The sequence below is a fragment of the Coffea arabica genome, chromosome 11e (genome assembly GCF_036785885.1).
Source record: "Coffea arabica cultivar ET-39 chromosome 11e, Coffea Arabica ET-39 HiFi, whole genome shotgun sequence".
In the NCBI taxonomy this organism is placed as follows: Eukaryota; Viridiplantae; Streptophyta; class Magnoliopsida; order Gentianales; family Rubiaceae; genus Coffea; species Coffea arabica.
The window spans coordinates 47,247,951-47,261,011 of NC_092331.1; the positions used below are offsets into that span (position 1 = coordinate 47,247,951).

The following is a 13,061-nucleotide window of genomic DNA, read 5'->3' on the forward strand; positions in this document are numbered from 1 at the left end:
TTCCTCACAGTATTTTTACTTGTTTAACTTCAGAGGTTAATTAAGTGACAATTCCCGAGCAACCTGCACGAATTGAGGAGGTACCGGGTAGCAATGTGCCAACAGATTCTGGAGAAAGTAGAAGAAAGTAGCAGAGATCCACAGGGATCCCGACCACATTAGTCCAAAACAGGCCAACACCACGCATGATCACCCATGGATGTTCCCAAGGACTAGAGCCAGAAGCGCGACCTCAGGATCGCAAGCTGATATTTACACTCTGAATAAACAAGCTTTATTTCATTGTCTATTTTTCCCATGTTGGATGCGATTATGAGAGCTCTACCATCAAATTCTGCGATATTTAGGCCTTAAAATACAAAAACAAAAAAGGTAAGGGGCCAAATCAACATGATCTTAGTTACGATATCTCATGACGACGACCAGTTAGGTTTTTTTTTACAAAGCACACTGAAATGACGTATACAAGGACAACTACACGAAACAGATCATTTGTAACAATGACCGAAGGATTTTGCTTCAAAAGCACCAATGGCAGCAGGAAAATGAATAAGGCAGGTGCCCAGTTCTGCGAATATATTCTGCTTGCTGCTCTGTTTTAGCAGCACAGCGGTTTCTCTTAGCCTCTGCTGCCGCATGCTTCTCGTCAGCCTTGTGTTGAAGAGTTGCTAGCTTGCTCATTAACTTATCTTGTGCTTTGGCCCTCATTCTCTCTACTTCCACCTGAAAAACCATGAGCTATAGTTACGATCATGTAATGTCAGCACCAAGAAATAACCAAATATGAGTTACTTCAGAAAGATTAGACACTTGAGCAGATAAAACATGCACGTCCTACAATGCAATGTATGAGAACTATTTCTGCTTTTTTCCAAATTGTTGAAATGGAACCATGGAAATTGTACCACCAACTATAAACTTCAAACACAAGTAAATTCTGATAAAAGTTATCTATTAATTTGGTCGTCTAGAATTTGATCCCAAGTCTCTTGAGGTGTAAATCACATCATACATAAATCTCATGATGCCATCTAGTGACAGTTGTACAACTTTTCTACCAGAACTTTCAACCTTATATGATGCTACAAACGAAATCTAGTCCCGACTGCGTTTCTTTTTTGTTTCTCTTTTTAAATAGTTAAGTCTTAATAAATAACTGGAACTAGTACTGTTATAATTGAGTTCTAAAATGGATTACTGAGTAATCTACGGCTTCTATAACTTAGGACAGAGAATGAAGAACAGGCAGCAAAGCTCCTTAAACTGATCTTTGGGGTTGTTTCCCTATAACTGCTTTGAATTTGAGGAAGTAGCAACTGTGTAGTGCAATTTTGTATCTCTGCCTTTTGTATTCCAGTATTCTATCAGACCTTGGAATGTTATATAAGCTATTTCATGAGATCTGTTAATTATGGGTGGTTTGTGTATTTTAGATGAACAAGGAGAAAGGAAATTTTTGTACACAAATCACATATCATGTCAGTATCGCTTGTCTTAATTTTTCATCTTATGATTGAAGATGAGTCACCAATTTCCTTTACCTGTTCCAATCTCTCAGTCTAGTGAAGTAGTAGAAAAGAAGCAGATAAAGATGATGTAATTTCAGCCGAGCACTTGAAATTCATTTGCAAAAACTTAAATAAAAGTCCTCTCATTTGAAAGCAAACCACAGTACATTGCAGGAGAGTGTGTGAAATCTGTAATATTTCAAGATTCGAGGTTAAACAATAAACAGGTAGAATTATAAATAAACAATTAGGGCTAATGAACATTCTGAAAATTGTTAGCATGCGTGTGATATAGAAATCCAGAATGCCGTGCAGATCTGCAATCTGGTGTACAAGTTTCAGGGGGGAACCAAAGGGAACTTGCCTCAGTTTTTCGCATTTCAGCTTCTGTCTTTGCTTTCTGGTGATTTTCCCATGCTTGTATCTTGATTTCTTCCCTTTTGAACCTAAATTGAAAGATCCACAGTAGTTTCCGAGCCTAATTAGATAGCATATAATTCAGAGACCCCAACCAAACAATGAAAATAATAATACCAATCAACTTGACTTTCATGTTCCATTGTTAGTGCTTTAGATTGGCAAACTTTACTGCATCACTATATAAGCCCTCCAAATGACATATTTAACTCTGATCAGTTAATTTGCTAGTTTGCTATACACATATTTAAGAATTCTTGTAAAGCTTTTTTTGTTGAGACAAAGTCTAGTCAAGAATTGGCAGGTAATATCCCCTCCTTTCTACTATATTATCCTTCACTTTAGATTTACATTCAACTTTAAGGTCTGTGTCCTTTTGTCAATTATGCACATGGATTTACATCACACCTGTGACTGATTGCCGATATCTAGCATGTAGAACCACAGCAACATCTTCCACATGCAGTATCCAGGAAAATATTGTATTTTACAGAGACCAACATGCAGAAAAGCATGAAGAACTGACAGAGCAGTTTAGATTGCAAAAAGGAAAATGCAACACAATAACTCTTGCTGCTGTATATAAAGCAGCAGTCACATTCAGTGAATAAACCATGCTTAGAATTATATTAAAGTATTTTATAGAAATAACCTGGCCATGTATTTCGCTTTTTCTGCTTCCTCCCAAGCTGCAGCACGTGTCTCAATGACACTTTTAGCTTCTTGTTCTGTTGATATAGTTTTTACTGATGCTGATGCTTCTTTATTTTCATCATCCTTGCCAGCCCAGGCAGCTATGTTCATCTTACCCAACTGAGTTCCCAGGACCATGATCTCTCTTCGAGTCTTCATCTGGAGTTCCTTTTCAGACCACTCTTTTCTGTCAGGATCTAAACACTCATTCGGAGGATCAATTGGAGATGGAGCTGGGGCAGCTCTTCCTGGAGTTGAAGGCCTAGAAGAATTAGGACTTCGAGTTGGTGTTGTTGCTCTCACAGGTGTTCCAGTCCTCGAAGGCTCTTGGCTAGCAATTGGAGTCATTTCTGTACCCATGTCTCTCATTGACACAGACCTAGCAGTTGATGGGGCTGGTATGAATGTTGTTGCACTGTGGATGGAAAGAGATGAATCATGGCGGCTCAGGTTAACTGCAAAAGAAAAATTTATTCAGTTTCTGGATTTTAGATCAATAAGAATATTTAAAGTAGGTACTTTCATACAAGAAAGTAAACATCCTTAGAACATACATGCATCTTTGCATAAAGTTCTACTAAAATAATTCGAGTATATGAGAAAAAATAGTGCTGATTGTGATCTAGCTTGTGAGTTCATGTACAATAGACTGACCATGATATCAGCATGCTCAACAAATCAGAGCACACAATACTTCAGTCCACATGATGACAGATTGAGCTATAGCTTGATCTTACTTTCAATCTGACATTATAACTGAGCTGCGTTGCATTATTGCAGTCCACACCATAAAGGTGGAGACATGCAATTAAAGCTGATTGATAAGCCTTTTATCCCAGAAAATTACCAAAATTGAAGTTTCAAATGCTTCAATTTTTTTTTTTTCATTTTTTAGTCACTAGTTTAAAATAGGTATGAAATTACTTGCGTGGATTCAATAAGATTTCCAAATGCATTGTGGATGAAGTATATTTTTCAGCAAATCCATGTGGCAGATCTGGTGTTTTATATATAATAGACAATTTTATATGGGTAAAAGGTATTAACTGATTTGTGAAAGAAACCTCAAGGATTAAATAGGCTCAGCATTGAATGATAAAGGACCAAAATGAACAAATTGAAAGTTTAAAGGCCCAATGGAACCTTTTGAAAAAGTTAAGGACATTCTGAGCAATTTACAATCTAACCAAGGAAGGCATCTTGAGAACTATCATGATTGATATGGGTAAAACTACATCGTAACTGTTTGTGTTGAAACTTAGTATTGCAACTAATATTTCAAGAGGGGCCTTGTAATAGTATTGCAAATGTATATGCCTATATTTGGACGCTAAGGAGACATTGGTCTAGTGGCTAAGGTTAAGGCCCAGGAATTACAAGTCCTAGGCCTATATATATATATTTTTAAAAAAAAGCCTATATTTTTAAAATTTTTTTTTAAAAAAGCTTATATTTGGACATGCAATCTAGATAAGCTAAAGCAGTTACGTGGTAAATTAAGGTCTTTTTTTGTTAATAGAGAATGGTCCTTGAGTGAAAATAATATAAAAATTCTTGACAGCCATTCTGAGTCTAGCTATGAGTTATCTTATATTAGTTTCATTATTCTCATATTGAATAAAGATCCATCAAAAGGGTGAAGAGAAAACAGAGGCAAAATGTTCATTTAGGGTTATTGGCTGTAGTTCCCACCTAACTCCTCTTAACAAGAAGTAGTATTCAAGCAAAACATGTTTTTCTGGAGACAGTAGAAGTGCAAGAAAAATATCCAGCATACTCAAATTAATAATTGCAGAGATATACAAGATAAGCATAGTGATAGATTGCTTTCTACATACATAGAGAGAATAACTTTGATAATCTAAAGCTATCCAAACAGGCAAGAAAGTTAATAGGCAAAGAAGAGAAGGTAACTGGGCGATATCACTTTTCAGAGATGAAGTAGGTTTGACCCTATGACATTTATCCTAGACATCAGTACTAAATTTATTTTTAAAGAAAGAGGCCCATTGATTAGCATGGAGATTCATATTTGTATCACAAGGGCATTGATCCTTTGATTTATCAGTTGAGCTAGGAAGCTTGAAGAAGCAGCTGATCAATCCATTATGTTTTAAATATCTCACTGACCAGTAGTTATCTGAAGATTGACTCAGATTTAAAAACAAAAAACAAAAAGAAGATGAAAAACACAAAGCAAACAAGGCAAGAAGCAAAATCTAGAAGTCCTTTTGAAAAAGAGTAAATTTTATATGTGTATACACTAACAGGTAGAAGTTCGTAAAAAGCAAACCAAATTAAAGAAAGCACCATGATCAACTAGTCATAAGTTCATCAATGATGCAAATAAAGAGAATTTCTAGGGAAGAAACACAAAATTAACAATACAAGGCACCAAAAGACGCTTTAATATTTTGTACCAAATTTGAAGGTCTAGAGCAATCTTTTAGTAAATCCTTAAAGCAAACTAAAGCACTATTTAAGTATAGACAGATTTGCTACCTTTTTCAACTCTACCTTCTTCAATAATCCAAAATTGAAAATATGCTTTACGTGAAAGGTTAGGCATTGAAAGATGTAAACTTAATCTTTTACACAAAGCAATCTTCACCATATTACATAAATGCAGATACTTAATTGGAAATAAAAGAGATGCCGCAAGCATAAAGATTAATATGTGCCCTCTGATAAAAGATCAGATACAAAAGCAGGGATGTATAATCATCACATGAACCACAAGGAGTTTTAGCTTTCAAGGTTTTAACAGCCATGTCCTGCCAGTTTTCAGAAATTTAGGGTTGTTACGCCTTTTAAAGACTTTAGATACTCATAATAGAACAAAGTTTTACCTAAAGTCTTTTTTTTTTCCAACCAGATCAGTTCATTGTTGCTTGAAGAAAATCTTTTCACTTTTTGTTACAACACTGCATTAGTCCAAGAATTCTGAATCAATGATAGAATGATCAAGATCAGAATTCTGCCAAAAAAAGTTAGATTTTTTATTTATAGCTCACTGATATGACAGATATGAAATAGCGTGATTCCAGGTTACAGAATTTTTTTTTTTAACCCAAGATTTACTTTTTAACAACTTCATTGGACTAGGATAAGTACCATGGACATCATCCAGACCATAGCTCAGATAAGAAACTTGAGAATTCTAATAGGCAAAGAAATTGATGAAAAGCATATTATCTTACTTGCTGACTCTCCGATGCAATTTTCCATCATGGGAACTGGCTTGCTGTATGATTCAGAAGCAAACTGATTAGAATCCCAACTCACAGACTTCTGCACTCCGGTCTCCTTCTTAGCTTGGCTAGAGTCAATCCGCTTGGTATCCGGTTCCTCATATGGTACCATTCTCTGATCAGGCACTTCAACAACCACCTTGGTAGATGATGGCCGGCTACCATAACCAAATTGACTGAATTTTCGCAATCCAATCCCTTGATTGACCTGGCCATTCTTCGGATGGCCAGATGTCGGGCTTGCTATCCATTTTTGTGCATCATCCCACTTCGATGGTGCCGGTTTTGAAAAGGGTGCAAGAGGCACTCTTTGTGGTGCCCGATGGTCAGACTTCTGGAACTCAAAGACTGATGAAGACACACTCATACTATCAGTCCCACTATCATAGTGGAAAGAACTGTCATCTACAGACCTAATTCTTGAGCTAGTAAAGGAGTGATCCTTCACTCTACCATCATAAGTGATCTCCAAGTTGACTGACGATGCTGGTGCTGTCAAAGTTGTGTACTCTGGAATCACAGTCACGACATCTACATCTTTGCAATTATCATAACTAATAGCCCCTGATTCAACGAACATGGATATATACATCCGAAGTCAGTAACTGGTCCATTGAGTCAAAATAATTAAAAATTATCAGATACCTTTCCTCGCAAAATTCCAAACAAAGCAAGTCTTGACTCAGTTTCCCAGCTTTCAAATTGAAAGAAAACAAAGGATTCCTTCCTTTTCCTTTTTCATTTTTCCCTTTCTTCCTTTAGCCTTGCTATTCTATTCAAGCTTAGCTATAAGCATCTAAAAGTCAAGAAAAGAAAAAGGAAAAGAAAACATGATATTCAAGATTGAAGTCATCATGGTCAAAAAAAGAGATCTTCCGTAGGTCCCACTTGAATGGAGATTCCAAACAGATTGAACATCCTCATACCCTTTTACTTTTTCCATCCACGAAGCAAATCATTTGCCGTAAATTATCCAAATTGACAATGGCAAGTCAAAATCCTCATACCCTTTTTACTTTTCCAGCTAAGAAATGAAAGCATTTCCACCAAATTAATTATAATACCACAGAAAGTAACAACCTTTACTCCAAAGATGCACAACCATGAAAATACACATAAATGTCGTATAATAACATGATCTAGTGAACAAAAATGTCATACCTGAATCATGGATCTCAAAATCTGGGGATCTTCTCATAGAGAGGCTAGTACTCTCGAGCTCCTCATCTTCTTCTTCCTCTTCGTCTCCTCCTTGTTTTCTCTTCTTCTCTGCTCGTGTCCCCAATATCATATTCCTCAACTTCCCAGGAGATAACTATAAAGCAATAAAACAACAACAACAACAACAACTGTTTTAGGGGGAAAAAACAAGAAAAGCCAACTGAAAATGATGGAAAATGGTAGCACTTTGGAACTAAGTGTTCAAAGATTTGACAGATCAAAAGGGTTTGTTTTATTTCTTGAAGCAACCAACAAAAACAAACAAAAAATTTATTACAGTACTACTACTCTAGTCTAAACAGAGCTGAAAATGAAATGTCTGCTGCTTTACTTGCAAACTACAAAAACTACAATCACATTGGGAAAAGAGAAAGTTGTACTACTACCTACAATTCCTTTAACAGTGACAAATGACAAAGGCCAAAAGAATAAAAAAATAAATAGACAAAAACCCAAAAGTAAAAAAAAATGATAGACCTGCTTCTGCTGCTGAGGTCTCTTATGGATTCTTTCATATTCCATTTTAAGTACTACTATTAATTGCTCTGCTGATGAGTACTTCAACTGCAATGCAATTAGTATGTTTTAACTCTTTACTCTTTTAATGCAAGTGGGATGGACATTTGGGGATTGGTTTCTTGAAGGTGTAATGGGTTTTTGTGATGATGGAGGAGGGGGTGACTGAGAGAATTGGCAAATGGTATCTGAAATCTGAAATAGTTACACAGAGGAAATGGGGCCATCTGAATTCTGTTCAGTTGGGTGGAATCTGGTGAGAGAGTACGTTGTGTAGTCACGAGGCATCGGGCAATGATTTTATGCCACGTGTTCTGCAAAAGTAAAATGTGTATTTCTTCAGTCTAAACGGAGAATCTTGACTTCACCCTTTTGATTTCTCCAGTAAAAAATTCACCCTTTTGATGGGTTCCAAATTATTTCACTTTCCATGAATTATGTATTGAAAACTATGAAAACCTATTTTATAATTATACGGCCCAAAGGGAAATCATGATGTGCTTGATACAAAATTAGATCAAATATTATTTTGCTTACATTATGCATAATAATTATTTCAAATAAGACAAAAAATGATTCCTTTTAAGATGAATCGACAATTTCATAACTAGTCTTATTTGTTTTTCAAACTAATCCTAATCTATTCTTTTCTGGGGCTTTTTGGCTAAAATCAAGTGTAGTACTAAATTATTATTATATATTTAAATAAAAGAACTAATCTAAATCTATCATGGTGTATCAAATTTCACAAAAATATGGATTTGATCTAATTTGATATCAATAATTAAGCCACTATTTAACAATTGTTACTTGTTAGTCATAATGCTATTTATTTTTTTTTGTCGACATAGGGGTGTCCGGGTCAATCCTTACGGGGCCCGACTAATCCCCTGCGGCCCGGGTCTTGGCGCCCCAACCCGACCCAAGCACGGTTAGTCATAATGCTATTGATTTGTGATGAATCGTGAAATGGATAGATCGATCTCACTATTGCGGATTACTTGTAATGATATCAATGAAACAAATAGTGACTACTAAAATTTTGCATAATTTTGTTTCAAAACTTTTGTAAAGGAAAAGGTACTCTTTATTTATTATTATTATTATTATTATTATTAATTGTAAGTATGATGTCTTGAACCGGAATCGTTTACTTATAATTTATTATCTTTTTTCGTCCAATCCAACCCTTTACAAAGAAAAAAAAAAAGGTATTCTGCAATATTTTTACCTAGCCACTTTTAGCTGTATTTGAATACAAGAAACACATCATTGCATTTAATTACAAAACAATTGAACTCACCATATTAGAAAGCCAGCAAAATGTTCCCGTCATTTGCTATGCTAGGACTTGAAAGTAAACTTGCCACTTTTTGGATTTTGATCAAAGGATGAAGTAAGATACAATTATTAATTCTAGAATTTCTCTTAGAACCAGATACATACATATATACATACAGAAATTGGGAAGTTTTTTTTGGCTCAAAAGCAAAATAAGTTGACTTTGTTGCATGACAAGAATTTCAATTTTAATCTTGTTCAAAATTGACTAGTTATTGTTTCAAGGGGTTGTTTATTAATTTTTCTTCCAATCTGTACTTCTACTACCTTATTTTAGGTTTCAAGGGAAAAAAATTATTGTTAAGTACTAGCTCCACAGATACTTTTGCCAAATAGAATTTGCTCAAACTTTTAAAGATGAGCATACCATTGTAATTTTGAAAAAAATATTATTTTCAGTAGGCAGTTTTTCTTGAAATTCTGAAAGGGTAGCAGTGAATGAGAACATTCTCTAACTTGAAAAGCATGAGAAATATGTGGAAAGAAAGACGATTTGTAATATTATTTTTAAACTAGAAACACCAACATGTTTTAGTAGTTTGGTTTAATGAAGTCAACATAACTTAAACAAGAGGAAATATAAGACGTAAAGGCTTCTACTTAGTTTGACTCGTAAAGAATTAGAAGTCAACCACAGGAAAAATTAAAAAGAAAAAAAGAAAAAGGATGGAATTGGAGTTAATTATATCGACATAATCGTGCTTGAATTTTTTTTTTCTCAGGTCCAATTCAACGTTGCACTCAATTATTTTTGGTTAAAATCTGCCAATTTACTTGCAAAGGAAGAGAGGAGGGGGGGGGGGGGGGGGTGGGGGTGTGGAGAATTCCAACTATTTGAACCATGCAGGGCCGAAATATCAATAGAATTTTCTGCCTAATGTCAAGAAATGAACCTTACAAGGAAAAGGAAAAAAAATCTTCCAGGCCATTAAATTATATCCTGATTCAACTTTTGACCATCAAACTATTTTTTATCTCAATTTAACCACTCAACTAATTAATCAATATATCCATGGTCCTTTCATCCAAACTAAATACATGCAATTTATGTGTCAAAATCTAAGGGCAAATATATCCCTTGAATTTTTCGACCTGAAAGCAAAAAACTCTTGTGGCCATTAAACTATTCCGCTCGTACATTTTTTATCACTCAAATATTTTTTTATTTTAATATAGTCACTAAACTTTTAAATCGGTACACTAGTGGTCATTCCATCAAATATTGTTATTAATGCTAACAAAATGAGCTTCACCTACATATCGCGTCCTTTGGGATGTGTAGTGCACATGCAACTTATTCTATTACATTAACATTCAGTTTGGCGCACAATGACCACTAATATATAGACTTGGGGCTTGAGTGGCCATTTTAAATAAAAAAATATATATATAATTGAGTGACCAAAAGCATACGAGCAAATATAGTTTAGAGGTTGTTAGAGTTTTTTGCCAACTCAGTGGAGATTTTTATCCTTAGGTTTTGATACATGAGTTGTACATGTTCAGTTTATTTTGTAGATTGGGAGCAAAATAGGCTGAAATAACCATGGATATTTTTTTTTTTAAAAAAAACCAAACTTTATTGTTGAAACGATAAAGTACATAGTTTCAGCCAACATAGTTTCAGCCACGGATATACTAATTAGTTAGTTGAGTGGTTGAATTGACATAAAAAATTATTTTGATGATTAAAAGTTGGTGTAAGATACAGTTTGATAGATGGCGAGATATTTTGTGCCAAAAAAACTTATAATGAGTGGTCAGTGAATCCTTAGTGCATTTATGTGTCGGGCAATGGCAATTGAATAGATCAAAGTTCAAAATATAAAGGTCAAATAACACCATGTTGATTTGATATAAGTAACATTTATTTTTTAAAATGATCATCGTTTTGCATTCCCTTTTTTTTTCAAGAAAAAAATGGCTACTTGTTTCATTGATAAAAGTAATGAGAAAACCACAGAGGGGGAACCCTAAGAAAAGTCTGAGCGCTTATGTTTACATTTAGTGCATAAGATGAAAATATGGGTACTGATGTGCATCCAAAGCTGTGATTCCCTTCACTCGCTGGGGTAGGCTGGCGGCTTCATAGCTCTCCGACTGTCGTGTAGTTGCCGCCTGCTTTGCTAGGACATCGGCAGCCAAGTTCGTCTCCCTGTAGCTGTGCCCCAGTATAACTTCTGCCTGGGCTTTGCATTCCTATTATAAAGTTGTACAAATTGCTTGTAATGAATTATATCTTTTTCAAACATTTGCACTATCAATCATTTTTGTCCTAAATTCACACTTACAGGATTAAATTTTACTTGTGAGAAAACAAACTCCTAAAACTCAAAAAAAGAATTCTTATTTGATACCCATAAAACAATTTCAGATGTAACATACAAAAGAAGAGAGTTTTTTCTTATTTTTATTGAAATAAAAACCAAAGGAAAAAGCCAACAATATGTTGAAATTAGTTCTTGTGAAAAGGTTTTGTATAATAAGAGTTTAATCATGTTAGGTCAAGTGTGGTAAAGTACACACTCGCCTATGAAATGACAAATCAAGTGCCCTAGTAATTTCTATTAGCAATAAGCACGGAACATGCAGTTAGAACACTCAGCAGTTCAAGCAAAGCAACGTAAAAAATTCGTCCCCGGGTTATGCCCTTGACCACCAATAAATTCTAAGAACAATCAAGATAAAAGTATTATGGTTCAACAATCCAAACCTTAGGTGAATGAACAAGTTTGTGTCCAAAAGACTACCAAAACTAAGGACTTGAGGCTAAAAGGCAGCAAGGTACAAAGCTGCCATCCCAACCAGAATTTTTTTGTAGCCATGAAACAAACAAAATCACGAGGTTTTTCACCTTCCAACCTTCATAGTTTTCACCCAACTTCGACGCACAAAAGTCCTAACCACTGTATAAAACAAGTTTTGGCCCAAAACTAGCCATGAAAAGGTTGGAGAAAAACAAGGTAACATGCTTCACTATCACTTAGCCAACAAGCAAAATTTCAACCAGCAAATTGGAGGAAATTACCAATGAAAACCCTTCCATTTCAACCAAAATTCAACACATAAGTAATGATTAAATGTTTGCCAAGCATCTTAAGCAAGTTTATCACAAAATTAGCCCACAATTAAAGGAAATAAGCTGCCCCAAAATTCGGACAGCATCTCTCCTGTTTTGTCCTCAACTTTTCCTCCAAATTCAACATACAACTTCATGGCAAATCCATCCAAATCAAGACCACAAATTGTAGGCTATAAAAGCTACTTATTTTGGACCATAAAAGCTCCCAAAATAGACAATTATCCAGCTCATATGTCACCATGCCAAGGGTGGCCAACAAGCAACAGTTCATCTCTACAAGCTGGAATTTCTATGGTAAAGCTAATAAATCATATAAAAGCTGAAAAACCACATGGCAAGGCCAATAATTCATAGCTACCCTGATATTAACATATTAAAACTGAATTTCCTCAACTAAAGAAGGAAATTTTGATTCACTACACAAACCATGAGACTTTTCATGAAATCTATCAAAATCAAGTCTTATCTCTACTCAATTGCAAATTAAAAGAGAAGAGATGGTTTCTTGACATGGTTACCTTGAAATTATGACGACTTGAAAATTTGCTTATATTTTCTTATAATTTCCTCTTATTTTGAATAAATTATTCTATAATTCCTTTACTACTAATTTTATTCCCTCAATAGTTGTAATATATAATAGAATCGAGTGTTTTACTTTTACTTTTATAGTTAGAGCAAATTAGGATTTTAGTGCATTTTGGTAGTGTGACCACTTGGTGAGGTGTGTGTACTAAATTTGGTGGATAAGAGTGAGTATTAGGTAGGAGAAAGTGTGTGATTAGAAATGCTAATAATAAGTGAGTGAATCACAAGTTAAAACACAAGTACGATAGAGTTAAGGAAAAAAGTCTTGAACCGACGTATACCGTTTGCTATCGATTGAGTACACCAATTGAACACTAATTTATTACCTTAATCTCCTTACTTTTATTTCAGCAAAATCAACTCTAAAGTACCCCCTCAAGCAGCCGAACTTCTTGACTAAAGAAAGGGAGAAAAGAAAAAAAATGAGATTGAATTTTGGTATGA

At 34.8% G+C, this 13,061-nt stretch overlaps 1 protein-coding gene across 2 annotated transcripts; it reads right to left on the reverse strand.

Moving 5' to 3' along the window:
- Positions 1-251: 251 nt before the first annotated feature.
- LOC113719627 (uncharacterized) lies at positions 252-7,752 on the reverse strand. Of its 2 annotated transcripts, XM_027244879.2 has the most exons (6): positions 7,568-7,752; positions 7,031-7,184; positions 5,819-6,433; positions 2,578-3,073; positions 1,873-1,954; positions 252-723 (listed from the first exon to the last, which is right to left on the reverse strand). In XM_027244879.2, exons 1-6 carry the CDS (start codon positions 7,610-7,612, stop codon positions 520-522), a joined length of 1,596 nt encoding a protein of 531 aa, XP_027100680.2. In that variant the 5' UTR covers positions 7,613-7,752; the 3' UTR covers positions 252-519. The 2 variants fall into 2 exon arrangements, with proteins under 2 accessions (XP_027100680.2, XP_071929110.1); XM_072073009.1 differs by lacking the exons at positions 7,031-7,184; positions 7,568-7,752 and adding an exon at positions 6,515-6,637 and having other exon boundaries at positions 374-723.
- Positions 7,753-13,061: the final 5,309 nt, after the last annotated feature.